This window comes from Zeus faber (genome assembly GCF_960531495.2).
Source record: "Zeus faber genome assembly, chromosome: 10".
In the NCBI taxonomy this organism is placed as follows: Eukaryota; Metazoa; Chordata; class Actinopteri; order Zeiformes; family Zeidae; genus Zeus; species Zeus faber.
The window spans coordinates 15,738,091-15,755,811 of NC_137199.1; the positions used below are offsets into that span (position 1 = coordinate 15,738,091).

Sequence of the window (17,721 nt, forward strand, 5' to 3'; positions counted from 1 at the left end):
CCTCTGGGGCAGGGTACAGTATCTGAGGGGAGTTGTCATTTACATCCGCTATGAAAACACTGACCGTCACGTTGCTGCTGAGAGGAGGAGAACCATTGTCTCTGGCCATGATCATCACTGTAAAACTCCTGAACTGTTCATAATCAAACGACCTCACACTTTGGATCACTCCAGTGTCTCCATGAACAGATATATAAGAAGACACTGGAGCACCGTTCACTTCACCTGGTGTGAGTGAATAAATCACTGTCCCGTTCTGTCTCCAGTCTCTGTCTACAGCAGTAACAGAACATAAAGTGTGACCAGGTTTGTTATTTTCAGTCACGTATGCACTGTAGGACTGTTCCTCAAATACAGGTGGGTTGTCATTGATGTCGGCAACTGAGACTTTAACAGTGGTCGATGATGACAGAGGTGGGGAACCCTCGTCGGTTGCAGTTATTGTAATATTATAATCAGAAAGTATTTCACGGTCTAGGTTGTCCGTGGTCACCAAAGAATAATAGTTTTTGATTGATGGAATTAATTTAAAGGGAACATTTTGCCGGATAAAGCAACGGACTTGGCGGTTTTTCTCAGAATCCTTGTCCTGTACATTTACGATGCCCACCTCTGTACCAGGTGACACATTCTCTGATACTGGATTCAATAATGATTTTAAAGATATAACTGGGGCGTTGTCATTAATATCAATTATGAATATAATTACTTTTGCGTCCGATGGGAGGCCATATCCATCTTTGGCCTCAACAAACATTTCATATTTTGATTGCTCTTCGAAGTCTATATCACCTGTCACAGTTATCTCTCCAGTTTTTCGATCCAGTGAAAATAATTTCCTTGACTTATCAGACAATCGCGTTAGTTCGTATGTAACTTCTCCATTGACACCCTCGTCTGCGTCCGTGGCGCGTACAGTTATTACTGAGGTTTTCAGTGGAGAGTTTTCAGGCAGACTGGCTTCATAGACAGATTGACTGAACACTGGGGCGTTATCATTCGCATCCAGCACAGTGACTTGGATCACTACAGTCCCTGATTTCTGAGGAGAACCTCCATCCAGAGCAGTGAGCAATAATTTAATTTCCTGCTGCTCCTCTCTGTCTAACTCCGTATCCAAAACCAATTCGCCATATTTACTACCAGCATTTGTAGTCTGCATATTTAAAACGAAGTGTTCATTTCGTTGGATTGTGTAACTCTGAACACCATTCTGGCCTATATCTGCATCATGAGGCGCATTAACACGATACCGAGCTCCTTTGACAGCGGATTCACTAATTTCCATCTTAATTATATCCGTCGGGAAACTTGGTGCATTGTCGTTTATGTCCTGGATCAGTAGTGATATACGATGTAATTCTAAGGGCCCTTCCAGCAGCAGCTCACATTTAAGAACACACGAAGGTTTTTCTCCACAAAGCTCCTCTCTGTCTATTCTCTCCGCTACAGTCAGCTCTCCGCTCCGAGGGTTGATGTCACAGTACCTTCTGTCGTTGTCCTCGGTTTCAATACGAGCATTCCGAGCAGATAGTTTGCCCACCTCAAGTCCCAGATCCTTGGCTATATTTCCAATAACAGATCCGCGTTTCATCTCCTCGGGGATAGAATAGCTCAGGTCGCCATATGCGACACGCAACAAAGCAAAGAAAAAGACAAAGCCGCGCAGATTGAGCATCCTGAAAGCCATCTTCAGTACAACAGCTCGATGGTGGATGAGATGATGTTGTCGAGTTATTCCAACAAAGAAAGCAGCACGATTTGATATAAAATATCCAGACTCACTCCGACGTTTTGGGCTTGTTCTCTATTTGTGAAACCCAGATACTCAATACAGAGGGTGGAGGGGAAATAAAGGGAATATTGGTGTATAGTGACACCATGAGTCTAAAACAAATACAACACATTCAGAGGGAGGAAGTTATTCATTAAATGACTTCATATTCCATCCCAAAATAGCCTTTTCCTCCCTTAAGATAAACTAAAAATTTCCTTACAGTATATGTGTTTTACTTATAAGCAATGACAATTGGTCTTTGAAATTAATTTGATTTTAAATACATAATTGTTTTGCAAACAGAGGTAACTATATCAGAGAAAAATCAACACAGAGGACAGACATCGCAGAAAACAAGTCTTTGATAGATTTCACTCTTAAAATCAAATTCAAAATGAATGATAAACATGAGTCGTACTCCTGTCAAATATGTATTTTAAAAATGAAATATAAATGGGAAATATGTATTAATTCAATAAATATACAAAGCTATAACTATAAACTTTTGAAAATGGTGACCTGTCACTTGTGACATAACTCAGAATAATAATAGCAAAAATACTTATTTTAAGTTTGGAAACTTTAAATATATTAACATCACATCTCCCTCTCTCTCTCCTAATATCTGTCTCTTCCAACTCTCTCTTTCTCCATCTCTCCCTGTTTCTTTCGCTTTATCGTGTCCATGTGAATCATACCCTTCAATGGCATAGAACATGTTTAAGGCACATCTAATTGAATTACAACCATGTCATATGAATGCATTTTGATTCATAACTACAATTATTCCAAAGTCACTAAATCTTGACCTAATCTGGCAATCTGAATAATTTGTATAATAATTAAAATATTGCAGGATTTGTTCATAAAATGTTTAATTCACATTACAATAATGCATACTATCAAAGAGGAAATGCATAAACTTTAAACAAATACAAAGAACTTCATTCAACGAGGACACTTCATCTCCCATCCCTAATATAACATGGGGTTCGGAGTAATGGATAAAGACTATATTCTCATCAAATATACTTAGTTGTGTATTTCATGTACAATTTCTTTCAACTTGTAAACCAGTGCTGTCATTAAAGAAGGAAATTTGATGTCAAATTGTAAACAATATTGTGTGGATCGGGAGCAAAAACTAAAAATATTTTGCAACTTTAGAACACAATAACTATGAAGCAAGAAGCAGATCTCCACCTTTAATTTAACAAAAACAGTGATTTAAGAAATGCCTGTATCCCTAAACATTGCCTTTATCCCTAACCAGTACTCACTGCAGAAAGTGTAGTGCAGAAACGATATAGACGTCTCCGGCTGCTTTCGCATATCCTTAATTTTTAGTGAGAATCCACAGCAAAGCTGACTGAAATAGCACTACGTCGCCTGACATATCACCAGAGAGATATCTGCTGACACTGCAGTGCCAATAAACTGTTTTGAAAAGACCTGCTGCAACCATTAAAACCAAGGAACGCAAAACAAGAGTGAACCAAAACAAAACAAACTATACACACACTCACACACACGCGCACACACACACACACACACACACACACACGCACGCACGCACGCACGCACACACGCACGCACACACGCACGCACGCAGCAATCGGGCATGCTTCATTTTTTAACTTAAAAAGAATATTAGGTGAAAGTCTGGGGAATGGAGGCAGCTGAATATGCAGAATCCACATACTATAATGTTTAAAGAAGAGCAAACTGACAAAGAATTATCACTATCAACTCTGATGGGAAACAACATACAGAGATAGCAAACAGAAAATACAATGCAGATGACTTTCCTTGAGTGCCAGATGAGACACTGAGCCTACATCTATGTCAGGCCTACCTCTGGGGAAACATCAAGATCTCCAAATGCTTCCTCGAAATCAGTTGGTGTTTTTCTCAGAGTCTGGTCTGCAGGCAGCGTGTTGTCATTGTAAGATGTGACGAACTTGAAGTCACTTGTTCTAGATCCAGTTGTTAAATATGCATCATAATTATATTTGCTGCGTAAAGTTCCAGTACCATCAACATCTGCATAGTTTGGAGGGAGGTAGGAGCTGGGGAGGGCGACCGCTCCATCAAAAAACAGTCTTGGCTTACTCCTGCGACAAAATCTCAATCCCAGAATGATAATGATGAAAGTCAGAAAAAAAGTGGAAACAGATATCAACGCGATAATAAGATAGGAAGTCAGTTTTGAACCACTGTCTTCATAAGCCATATCTTTCAGTTCAGGAACCTCAGCCAAGTTGTCAGAGATCAGTAGGAACAAGGCACAGGTGGCAGAGAGGGAGGGCTGTCCATTATCCTTTACACCTACGATAAGATTCTGTTTCATGTTGTCAGATTCAGAAATGTCTCTCTGTGTCCTGATCTCTCCACTGTGGAGACCAACAGAGAAAAGTCCTGCATCAGTGGATTTAATGATATGATAGGACAGCCAGGCGTTCTGTCCAGAATCTGAGTCCACTGCTATCACCTTGGAAACCAGAGAGCCTCCTTGTGCAGCTTTGGGGACCAGCTCAGTCATGAAGGAGTTTCCCTCTGGGGCAGGGTACAGTATCTGAGGGGAGTTGTCATTTACATCCGTTATGAAAACACTGACCGTCACGTTGCTGCTGAGAGGAGGAGAACCATTGTCTCTGGCCATGATCATCACTGTAAAACTCCTGAACTGTTCATAATCAAATGACCTCACACTTTGAATCACTCCAGTGTCTCCATGAACAGATACATAAGAAGACACTGGAGCACCGTTCACTTCACCTGGTGTGAGTGAAAAAATCACTGTCCCGTTCTGTCTCCAGTCTCTGTCTACAGCAGTAACAGAACATAAAGTGTGACCAGGTTTGTTATTTTCAGTCACATATGCACTGTAGGACTGTTCCTCAAATACAGGTGGATTGTCATTGACATCAGCTACAGAGAGTTGGACAGTTTTCAAGGAAGACAGAGGTGGAGAGCCCTCATCAGTAGCAGTGATTGTAATATTATAATCAGAAACTAGTTCACGGTCTAGGTTGTCCGTGGTCACCAAAGAATAATAATTTTGGATTGAAGGGATTAATTTAAAAGGAACATTTTGATGAATGGAACAGCGGACTTGGCTGTATTTCTCCGAATCTCCGTCCTGAACGTTAATGATGCCCACCTCTGTACCAGGTGACACATTCTCCGGCACTGGATTGGTCAAAGATTTTAACGATATGACTGGGGCGTTGTCATTAACATCAGTTATAAATATAATGACTTTTGCATCTGAAGAGAGACCATATCCATCTTTGGCTTCGACAAACATTTCATATTTAGATCCCTCCTCGTAGTCTATGTCCCCTGCTGTAATTATCTCCCCGGTTTTTTCATCAAGTGAAAACAGCTTCCGTGACTTATCAGACATTATATTAAATTCATATGTTACTTCTCCATTGACACCATCGTCTGCGTCCGTTGCGCTCACTGTTAATACTCGGCTTTCCAAAGCTGCGTTTTCCGGCAGACTGGCTTCATAGACGGCCTGGCTGAACACTGGGGCGTTATCATTCGCATCCAGCACAATGACGTCGATAAGTAAAGTCCCTGATCTCTGAGGAGAACCTCCATCCAGAGCCGTGAGCAACAGAGTCATTTCCCGCTGCTCCTCCCTGTCCAACTCCTTTTCCAAAACCAATTCACCATATTTACGACCCGCACTTGTCGTCTGCGTATTCAAAACGAAGTTGCTGTTGCGCTGAAGAGTATATCGTTGAACCGCATTCTGGCCGATGTCTGAATCCTGGGCTGCAATCACACGATACCGAGCTCCTTTGTCAGCGGACTCCCTGATTTCAAGCTTGATTTTCTCCTTCGGGAAACGAGGCGGATTGTCGTTTATGTCTTGAATCTGTAGCGATATACGATGCAACTCCAAGGGATTTTCGAAAAGTATCTCGAATTTCACAACACACGAAGGTTTTTCCCCGCACAGCTCCTCTCTGTCCATTCTCTCCACAACGGTGAACTCCCCGGTCAGAAGGCTGATATCACAGAACCTCCTGTCGTTCTTCCCCGTTTCGATACGAGCCTTTCGGGCAGACAGTGCTCCCACCTCGAGTCCCAGGTCCTTGGCGATATTTCCAATAACAGATCCGCGTTTCATCTCCTCGGGAACAGAATAGCTCAAGTCGCCGTATGCGGAGGGCAGGAAAGCGAACAACACAACAAAGCCGAGAAGACCCAGCTGATTGTATTCCATCTTCATAGAAAATCCCATTTACTACCGAATACAGTTGTGTGTGTCTCGTATAAATGTACTCGAAAACCCCACAATGAGGTAAAATCAATGAAAAAACTGCAACAACGTCTGTCTTCAATGCCTGTTTTCGACAGAATTGTCCGCGACTCCCCAGCTCCGTGCTCCGTCTCTTCTGTGGGTGGTGTAATAGACTAGAAGAAAGAGCAGTTCAATCCACTGCTGGTGTATAGTGACACCGTGAGTTAATATGGGATATAACACACTCTGAGAGAGGCCAATCTACCAGATGAAAGTGCATGTTACATTCCCTTCTTTCAATTATATATATTTATTGTCATAATAGTCTCATATCTAGATAGATAGACAGACAGACATATAGATATATAAAATGCTTTATTCATTTGTATATATTATCCAATCTATTACCAGAATTATACCAATTTAAAACGCACATTTTCAGTGCCAAGATAATGTGGGAACTGATTTATTCTGAGTTTAAGGCAACTACAGTACCATGGACAGCTCTACAAATATACTCAATGCTTGACATTGAAACATTAGGTGAATATACTATATTATACTTATTGCTTTATTTAAAAATGTTATTTATAGATATAACACGCAACCTGTAAAACACATAATATACAGTAAAGCTACGACGATGTCACTTCACTCAAAAATGTGAAACCGCTGCTTGACGTAGTACGTACTTGAAACATAAATTATGCAAGGCTCGCACGTAAACACACACAGTGAAATGATTATTGTAAAACAAATGTGATTTATTTGATTATGTAAATTATGTACTTTATCCTTATTTCTCCAAATCTATTTATACGCTGCTACAAATAGTACCAAACCTCCAGATGAATGAGAGAACATGCTGCTCGATGGCTCAGTTAAGTGACCTTAATCCTGTTGTGAGAATGTCTCTTTTCTACTACATTCCAGTTCCTTTTTTGGAACTAAAATACAATAGCTAAAATAACTATGGGGCTCTTACATGTGCTTTACAGTTACCTCTAATCACGGGGTAGAATCATAAAAATCCTTGATGTATGTTTGTAGCACATCTAAGGGGTAAATAATCAATGCATCATGATGCATCTTAACTCAGATGTGACTTTCACATTCCCATACTTACTTGGGTTTGGATTCAACAGGTACTCAGGATGACATTCATGTTAAACTACTGAGTACTTATGTAACGATTCAAATGAATTGATTGTGTTTCAACAATAACTTTGCTGTATCAGAGTTTCGAAGCTACAGGACAAAAGCATCTCCCTAGAGTTGTTTTTTTTGCATTTCTTATTGAGATAATGACACATGTCCTTCAACATGAACGTCAAGTCAGCTATAATAAAATATGATAGAACTTGATCAAGTCATTTGAGGATTAGTCGTCACAGCATTTGACAAAATATAGTGTCTGTGAAAACAAAATATACAGGCAAGTGCAGATAAAAGAAGGCAAGTGATTAGACAGCTATTATAGATGGCAGTCAATAGCAATACATGGTAGCACAGTGGTGATGCAAATACACAAATATATTCTCATCTGTTATCCACATATGGGTGAAGCATTTGCAGTGTGAAACAGCAAGATACAGCATCTCAAGCAGTAGAGACTCTCTGGACCATCCATTGAAAATAATACAGATGGGTTTATGATAATGTACGTGTGTAAAATAAATGTATACAGTGACATTGTTATGAGAAAAAACCCTAATGATTTCAACTAAAGTTCAACAAGATTGTATCTTCGATCTATAATGCATACCACCCCTCTTGAGATGAATAGGAGATGGTGATTCTACAGATTAGTCAATGAAACCAAACATAAACCTTGGCCTAATTCATAGAATATCATTTCATCAAAGAGGAATGCCATTAACTTTTATTCAAATGAAATGCCCTCATTTGGTTACCACAGTTTTAGAATAGTAATACTATTTTATTCAGCTCTTTAAAATTGACAGAGAAAAACTCGAATGTCTACCAAATTCTATATTTAAGCATTCCGGTGTGTGTGTGTGTGTGTGTATTTTCCCTCATGGGTAAATAATGAGATGTTTAAAATTAGGTCTCCTTAAGTCAAGTGTTACCTTATAAAAAGCAGTTTCCGTGGATCCAAAAGTATTTCAGGTTTACATATGCAAACCAAACATAAATGATTTGCTTGTAACTCATTCAATAACATGGACAATCTTTAAAACCTGGTGTGACGCCGACGACAATGATATGAGTCGCTTCTCTGTCATTTACTTTCCAGTTAAATCAAATGCGCTTTAGATTTTATTGGATCGTCCTCACGTTTGGCAAACCACGTGGCTTTGAGGCCACGGTGAGTGATGTCACACACAGCCAATCAGAAACTCGAATAATATCACCAACAGTCCACCAATCAGAGGAGAGATTCTGAACGGAAAATAAAAAAAAAATCATCTTAAAGTCACCTGCAGCTTTTGGATCGAGTTGACTCTGTTCCAAACCAAAGGAACGCAAGTTTTGCCAGTTTGTTTTCTGCCTGATGGTTGCAAATAAATGTCTTGAGGCCAAATAGAGATGGAGATTGGAGACGTCCTACACCAGCGTTGGAAATTATTTTTGCGGAGAGAGGCGACGAGGGGCAGGAGATTTATCCGAGCCCGATTAGTAAATTCAGAAAACAAATATAAATAAATTCGTTCACGGCAGACACCTGAATTAACTTGTGTTGTATAATGAGGGTTTCATTTGTCGGCGTTTTAATTCCTTGTCTTTCCATGCGTTTGTTCTTATCGTTTTTTTTTTGTTTTTTTTCAAGAAAATGTTATTCCATTCATTCCATTCAATTTCATGTATTATAATCTATACTATTGAATATATGTATAATTCAAATTATTTCTATTTTATGATTAAGAAGTAGTGTGTTACTGACAAATTGACATGGATCAAGGGGAAATATTATTCGAGAAAAGTCAAATAAAAGGTAACAGTCGTTGTAATGACACTTGGCCTATACCGTATGTTGATGTGACATGGAACAATACAATTCTGAAAGTAAAGCAAAAGTAAATCTTCCGTAGTGTTTCCCATGTATTAAAATGTATAATATGATTTAAAGCTTAATACCATACACTCCTTATCGATACATGAATTTAAATATATGCGAATTTAGAGATATGCGAATAGATGAATGTGTAATGAGAGCTCTCTAGTAGTCTTACAATACCTGACATGCAACAGATAGAACACGGATTACACCATAAGAGACTTGACTTGGACTTGTGGCGAAGAACTTTAAACTTGACTCTTATTTGACCCTCAAAGATTTGAGAATTGACTTGGACATGCAATAAATTACTTGTGAGCAACACACACACACACGCACGCACACACACACATACACACACACACACACAAAAGTTGATCTTTTGGTACAAACAAAGAAATAATAATCAGAATGGCTGACTACAAAATGGGCAATGTTGTTTAACATGTAAACTACAGTATTTGTAGTTTAAACGTAGACTGAACACAAATCACAAAGCAGTAATGCACTGATGTACTACCTCTAACCAAATCTGAATGAGGATATGAAGAAACAGGGCTTTAATTTCAACCAAGCATTTTGTAAAATGGAGCAAAATTTGAAAATATAATTGCAAGTACTAGAAAGAAGTCTTAGTTTTAAATTTGATGCGCTTTACCAAATTATGTCAAATGATATGCTTTTTTGTAACTTTGTGATCGGAAAAGTTTTTGAAACATGAATGTAATTACGACAATCATTTGATAAAGAATACTTTCTCAACTACAGTGCAACTACATACCTCTGGGGAAACATCAAGATCTCCAAATGCTTCTTCGAAATCGGTTGGTGTTTTTCTCAGAGTCTGGTCTGCAAGCAGCGTGTTGTCATTATAAGACCTGACGAACTTGAAGTCACTTGTTCTCGATCCAGTTGTTAAATATGCATCATAATTATATGTGCTGCGTAAAGTTCCAGTACCATCAACATCTGCATAGTTTGGAGGGAGATAGGAGCTGGGGAGAGCGACCGCTCCATCAAAAAACAGTCTTGGCTTTCTCCTGCGACAAAACCTTAATCCCAGAATGATGATAATGAAAGTCAGAAAAAAAGTGGAGACAGATACCAACGCGATGATAAGATAGGAAGTCAGTTTTGAACCATTGTCTTCATAAGCCATATCTTTCAGTTCAGGAACCTCAGCCAAGTTGTCAGAGATCAGTAGGAACAAGGCACAGGTGGCAGAGAGGGAGGGCTGTCCATTATCCTTTACAGCTACGATAAGATTCTGTTTCATGTTGTCAGATTCAGAAATGTCTCTCTGTGTCCTGATCTCTCCACTGTGGAGACCAATAGTGAAAAGTCCTGCATCAGTGGATTTAATGATATGATAGGACAACCAGGCGTTCTGTCCAGAATCTGAGTCCACTGCTATCACCTTGGAAACCAGAGAGCCTCCTTGTGCAGCTTTGGGGACCAGCTCAGTCATGAAGGAGTTTCCCTCTGGGGCGGGGTACAGTATCTGAGGGGAGTTGTCATTTACATCCGTTATGAAAACACTGACCGTCACGTTGCTGCTGAGAGGAGGAGAACCATTGTCTCTGGCCATGATCATCACTGTAAAACTCCTGAACTGTTCATAATCAAACGACCTCACACTTTGGATCACTCCAGTGTCTCCATGAACAGATATAGAAGAAGACACTGGAGCACCGTTCACTTCACCTGGTGTGAGTGAATAAATCACTGTCCCGTTCTGTCTCCAGTCTCTGTCTACAGCAGTAACAGAACATAAAGTGTGACCAGGTTTGTTATTTTCAGTCACATATGCACTGTAGGACTGTTCCTCAAATACAGGTGGATTGTCATTGACATCAGCTACAGAGAGATGGACAGTTTTCAAGGAAGACAGAGGTGGAGAGCCCTGGTCAGTTGCTGTGACTGTGATGTTGTAATCAGAAACTAGTTCACGGTCTAGGATGTCCGTGGTCACCAAAGAATAATAATTTTTGATGGAAGGAATTAATTTAAATGGAACATTTTGCTGGATAAAGCAGAGCACTTGTCGGTTTTTCTCAGAATCTCTGTCTTGGACATTAATGATGCCCACCTCTGTACCAGGTGACACATTCTCTGGCACTGGATTATTCAACGATTTTAAATATATAACTGGGACGTTGTCATTAACATCACTTATAGTTATAATTACTTTTGCGTCTGAAGAGAGGCCATATCCATCTTTGGCCTCAACAAACATTTCATATCTGGATTCCTCTTCAAAGTCTACTTCCCCTGTCACAGTTATCTCTCCAGTTTTACGATCAAGTGAAAATAATTTCCTTGACTTATCAGACAATCGCGTTAGTTCGTATGTAACTTCTCCATTGACACCCTCGTCTGCGTCCGTGGCGCGTACAGTTATTACTGAGGTTTTCAGTGGAGAGTTTTCAGGCAGACTGGCTTCATAGACAGATTGACTGAACACCGGGGCGTTATCATTCGCATCCAGCACAGTGACTTGGATCGCTACAGTCCCTGATCTCTGAGGAGAACCTCCATCCAGAGCAGTGAGCAATAATTTAATTTCCTGCTGCTCCTCCCTGTCTAACTCCTTATCCAAAACCAACTCGCAGTATTTACTACCAGCACTTGTCGTTTGGATATTTAAAACGAAGTGTTCATTTCGTTGGATTGTGTAACTCTGAACATCATTCTGGCCTATATCTGCATCATGAGGCGCATTAACACGATACCGAGCTCCTTTGTCAGCGGATTCTCTAATTTCCAGCTTAATTATATCCGTCGGGAAACTTGGTGCATTGTCGTTTATGTCCTGGATCAGTAGTGATATACGATGTAATTCTAAGGGCCCTTCCAGCAGCAGCTCAAATTTAAGAACACACGAAGGTTTTTCTCCACAAAGCTCCTCTCTGTCTATTCTCTCCGCTACAGTCAGCTCTCCGCTCCGAAGGTTGATGTCACAGTACCTTCTGTCGTTGTCCTCGGTTTCAATACGAGCATTCCGAGCAGATAGTTTGCCCACCTCAAGTCCCAGATCCTTGGCTATATTTCCAATAACAGATCCGCGTTTCATCTCCTCGGGGATAGAATAGCTCAGGTCGCCATATGCGACACGCAACAGAGCAAAGAAAAAGACAAAGCCGCGCAGATTGAACATCCTGAAAGCCATCTTCAGTACAAACGCTCGATAGTGGATGCGGATGATGTTGTCGAGTTATTCCAATAAATAAAGCAGCACGATTTGTTCGAAAAAATCCAGACTCATTCCGGCGTTTTGGGCTTGTTCTCTATTTGTGAAACCCAGATTCTCGATACAGAGGGTGGAGGGGAATTAAACGGAATATTGGTGTATAGTGACACCATGAGTCTAAAAGAAATACAACATATTCAGGGGGAGGAAGTGGTTCATAAATCACTTCATATTCCATCCCATAACAGCCTTTTTCCCCCCCTTAAGATAAATTAAAAATTGCCTTAGAATATATGCGTTTTACGTATGAGCAAGAACAAGTGGTCTTTGAAATTAATTATATTTTAAATACATAACTTTTTTGCAAATAAGGGTAACTATGTCAGAGAAAAAATCAGGACAATGGTCAGAGAAATCGCAGACAAGGCTTTGATAGATTTCTCTCTTAAAATCAAAGTAAAATTAATGATGAACGCAAATTGTATTTTTGTCGAATAGTATTTAAAATATATATATATCTATGGGAAATATTTGTGAATTCAATATTTATACAAAGCTATACATACAATAATTTGAAAATGGTAATATGTCACGTGTGAAAAACTCAGAAAAAAGGTAACAAAAATACTTTTTCAAGAATGGAAACTTGAAATGAATTACCATCACATTTTTCTCTCTCTCTCTCTCTCTCCCGATATCTATCTCTTCCAACTCTCTCTTTCTCCCTCTCTCTGTCTCTTTCACTCTATCTTGTCTATGTGAATTGTCTCCTTCAGAGGCATAGAAGATGTTTAAGGCACATCCCATTGTATTACAACCATCTTATATTAATGCATTTTCATTCATCACTCCAATTATTGAATTCTCACAAAGTCTCCACCTTAACTGGCAATCTGAATATTTTGGAAAATAAAATGTTAAGTCTCTACAAAGTAATATCAAAAGACAATTAAAAGCCAAGAGTGTATTACCATGAAGAACCATCCTGTGGATTGACAGCCACAGTTAAACAAAATATGCAACGTAATATTGCAGGATATATTCATCAAATGTTTCATTCACATTCCAACAATATATACTAGATTATCAAAGGGGAAATGCAAATATTTTGAATAAATACCAAGCACTTAATTCAGCAATGGCACTTCAACTCCCATCCCAACAAACGCATGCGGTTTGGACTCATGAATACAAACTGGATGCCCATGAAAATAGTCTTGGTTGTGCATTTAATTAAGTATTTATTTGAACTTGTAAACCACTGCTATCATAACAAAGTAAATATCACATACACATTGTAAACATTATTGTGTGGATGGGGGGGTAAAACTAAAAATGTTTTGCAGCTTTGGAACAAAAAAGCTATCAAACAAGAAGCAGATCTCCACCAAACCTAATGTAACAAAAACAGAGACGAAAGAAAAACGATTGCTTTATATGCATGTATTACATTTGTCCATTCTTTATAAAATATCTGCCTGCCCAATGTTCACTGTAAGAGGTCCACTGCAGAAACCAAATGGATGTATATTGCTGCCGTTACATATTTAATTTTTAGTGAAAACAAAGTATAGCTGACTGTCATCCAACTACATCACCAGACATAATATCAGACCTTTCTGCTCACACTGTAGTGTCAATAAACTGTTTTAAAAAATACCTACTGCAACCACTGAAAGCAAGGAATGCAATACAAGAATGAATCAAGACAAACAGAACTTAAAAACCACACACACACACACACACACGCACACACGCACACACGCACGCACGCACGCACGCACGCACGCACACACACACACACGCACAAATCAGGCATGGACTATGTTTAAATTTGAACTAAAAATGTATATTAGGGAAAGGTTTCTGAGGAATTTAGTCTGCCGAATATGCAGTATCCATATAGTATATGTTTAAAGAACAGAAAAACTAAAAATATATATCACTTTCAACTCTGATGGTGAACAGCTTACAGAGACAGCAAAACACAAAATTCAATGCAGATGGCTTTACTTGAGTGACAGATGAGACACTCAAGCCTATATCTATGTCATGCCTACCTCTGGGGAAACATCAAGATCTCCAAATGCTTCTTCAAAATCAGTTGGTGATTTTCTCAGAGTCTGGTCTGCAGGCAGCGTGTTGTCATTGTAAGATGTGACGAACTTGAAGTCACTTGTTCGAGATCCTGTTGTTAAATATGCATCATAATTATATGTGCTGTGTAAAGTTCCAGTACCATCAACATCTGCGTAGTTTGGGGGGAGATAGGAGCTGGGGAGAGCGACCGCTCCATCAAAAAACAGTCTTGGCTTCCTCCTGCGACAAAATCTTAATCCAAGAATGATGATGATGAAAGTCAGAAAAAAAGTGGAGACAGATACCAACGCGATAATAAGATAGGAAGTCAGTTTTGAACCATTGTCTTCATACGCCATATCTTTCAGTTCAGGAACCTCAGCCAAGTTGTCAGAGATCAGTAGGAACAAGGCACAGGTGGCAGAGAGGGAGGGCTGTCCATTATCCTTTACAGCTACGATAAGATTCTGTTTCATGTTGTCAGATTCAGAAATGTCTCTCTGTGTCCTGATCTCTCCACTGTGGAGACCAACAGTGAAAAGTCCTGCATCAGTGGATTTAATGATATGATAGGACAGCCAGGCGTTCTGTCCAGAATCTGAGTCCACTGCTATCACCTTGGAAACCAGAGAGCCTCCTTGTGCAGCTTTGGGGACCAGCTCAGTCATGAAGGAGTTTCCCTCTGGGGCAGGGTACAGTATCTGAGGGGAGTTGTCATTTACATCCGCTATGAAAACACTGACCGTCACGTTGCTGCTGAGAGGAGGAGAACCATTGTCTCTGGCCATGATCATCACTGTAAAACTCCTGAACTGTTCATAATCAAACGACCTCACACTTTGGATCACTCCAGTGTCTCCATGAACAGATACATAAGAAGACACTGGAGCACCGTTCACTTCACCTGGTGTGAGTGAATAAATCACTGTCCCGTTCTGTCTCCAGTCTCTGTCTACAGCAGTAACAGAACATAAAGTGTGACCAGGTTTGTTATTTTCAGTCACATATGCACTGTAGGACTGTTCCTCAAATACAGGTGGATTGTCATTGACATCAGCTACAGAGAGTTGGACAGTTTTCAAGGAAGACAGAGGTGGAGAGCCCTCATCAGTAGCAGTGATTGTAATATTATAATCAGAAACTAGTTCACGGTCTAGGTTGTCCGTGGTCACCAAAGAATAATAATTTTGGATTGAAGGGATTAATTTAAAAGGAACATTTTGATGAATAGAACAGCGGACTTGGCTGTTTTTCTCCGAATCTCCGTCCTGTACGTTAATGATGCCCACCTCTGTACCAGGTGACATATTCTCGGGCACTGGATTGGTCAAAGATTTTAACGATATGACTGGGGCGTTGTCATTAACATCAGTTATAAATATAATGACTTTTGCATCTGAAGAGAGACCATATCCATCTTTGGCCTCGATAAACATTTCATATTTAGTACCCTCCTCATAGTCTATGTTCCCTGCTACGCGTATCTCCCCGTTTTTTTCATCTAGTGAAAACAGCTTCCGTGACTTATCAGACATTTTATTAAATTCATATGTTACTTCTCCATTAACACCATCGTCTGCGTCCGTTGCGCTCACTGTTAATACTCGGCTTTCCAAAGCTGCGTTTTCCGGCAGACTGGCTTCATAGACGGCCTGGCTGAACACTGGGGCGTTATCGTTCGCATCCAGCACAATGACGTCGATAAGTAAAGTCCCTGATCTCTGAGGAGAACCTCCATCCAGAGCCGTGAGCAACAGCGTCATTTCCCGCTGCTCCTCCCTGTCCAACTCCTTTTCCAAAACCAATTCACCATATTTGCTACCCGCACTTGTCGTCTGCGTATTCAAAACGAAGTTGCTGTTGTGCTGAAGAGTATATCGTTGAACCGCATTCTGGCCGATGTCTGAATCGTGGGCTGCAATCACACGATACCGAGCTCCTTTCACAGCGGACTCCCTGATTTCAAGCTTGATTTTCTCCTTCGGGAAACTGGGAGGATTGTCGTTTATGTCTTGAATCTGTAGCGATATACGATGCAACTCCAAGGGATTTTCGAAAAGTATCTCGAATTTCAAAACACACGAAGGTTTTTCCCCGCACAGCTCCTCTCTGTCCATTCTCTCCACAACGGTGAAATCCCCGGTCAGAAGGCTGATATCACAGAACCTCCTGTCGTTCTTCCCCGTTTCGATACGAGCCTTTCGGGCAGACAGTGCTCCCACCTCGAGTCCCAGGTCCTTGGCGATATTTCCAATAACAGATCCGCGTTTCATCTCCTCGGGAACAGAATAGCTCAAGTCGCCGTATGCGGAGCGCAGAAAAGCGAACAACACGACAAAGCCCAGCTGACTGTATTCCATCTTTATCGAAAATCCCATAAACAACCGAATACAGTTGTGTGTCTCTTGTATAAATGTCCTCGAAAACCCCCAAAGGAGGTAAAAGAAATGAATAAAATTGCAACAACGTCCGTCTTCAATGCCTGTTTTCGCCAGAATTGTACGCGACTCCCCAGCTCCGTGCTCCGTCTCTTCTGTGGGTGGTGTAATAGACTAGAAGAAAGAGCAGTTCAATCCACTGCTGGTGTATAGTGACACCGTGAGTTAATATGGGATATAACACACTCTGAGAGAGGCCAATCTACCAGATGAAAGTGCATGTTACATTCCTTTCTTCCTTTTAAATATATTATTGTCACAATAATCTCATATATAGATAGATAGACAGAAAGACAGATAGACAGATAAAATGTTCTATCCATTTGATTATATTATCCAATCTATTACCAGCATTATACTAATTTAAAACGCACATATTCAGTGCCGAGATAATGTAGAAACAGATTTAGTCAGAGCTGAAAAGCCAACTTCAGTACCATGGACAGCTCTACAAATATACTCCACACCGAAACAGAAGGTGAATATATTACATTATACTTAACATTTTATTTAAAAATGTTATTTATAGATGTAACAGGCAACCTTCAATACCCATAATATGCAGTACAGTTACGGCTATGTCACTTCACTCAAAAATGTAAAACCACTGCTTGAAGTAGTACTTGAAACATAAATTATGCAAGGCTTGCACACAAACACACACACGATGTGAAAGGATTATTTAGAAAAACAGACTAAATTTAAATTAGGTAAAGGATGTAGTTTACCTGGACATCTCCAAATGTATTTATTCACTGCTACAAATAGTACAACCTTGAAATATTTTCCCAAGCCTCCGGATCAGTTAGAAAACAATCTCTTCTGTCTCCCAGTGAAGTTACATTAATCCTGTTGTGAGAAAGTTTCTTTTCAACTGTATTCCATTTCAATTTTGGAACTAATAAACAAGAGTTCAAATAACTTTGGGGCTCTTACATGTGCTTCACAGTTACCTCT

The 17,721-nt window shown here is 39.9% G+C and overlaps 4 protein-coding genes across 4 annotated transcripts in view; all 4 read right to left on the bottom strand.

Moving 5' to 3' along the window:
* Positions 1-17,721, bottom strand: part of LOC307236154 (protocadherin gamma-C5-like) — a gene marked incomplete at its 5' end in the record, with an annotated part of 315,288 nt that overhangs the window by 216,283 nt on the left and 81,284 nt on the right. The gene's annotated exons all lie outside the window — the stretch shown is intronic.
* LOC307235520 (uncharacterized protein) overlaps positions 1-17,721 on the bottom strand; it is a gene marked incomplete at its 3' end in the record, with an annotated part of 89,054 nt that overhangs the window by 36,844 nt on the left and 34,489 nt on the right. The gene's annotated exons all lie outside the window — the stretch shown is intronic.
* Positions 9,229-12,130, bottom strand: LOC307235523 (protocadherin gamma-A12-like; the record flags this gene model as incomplete). Its single annotated transcript, XM_080007648.1, has 2 exons — positions 9,229-9,237; positions 9,839-12,130. 2 exons carry the CDS (start codon positions 12,128-12,130, stop codon positions 9,229-9,231), a joined length of 2,301 nt encoding a protein of 766 aa, XP_079863774.1.
* On the bottom strand, positions 14,293-16,686 carry LOC307235525 (protocadherin gamma-A11-like; the record flags this gene model as incomplete). Its single annotated transcript, XM_080007650.1, has 1 exon — positions 14,293-16,686. One exon carries the CDS (start codon positions 16,684-16,686, stop codon positions 14,293-14,295), a length of 2,394 nt encoding a protein of 797 aa, XP_079863776.1.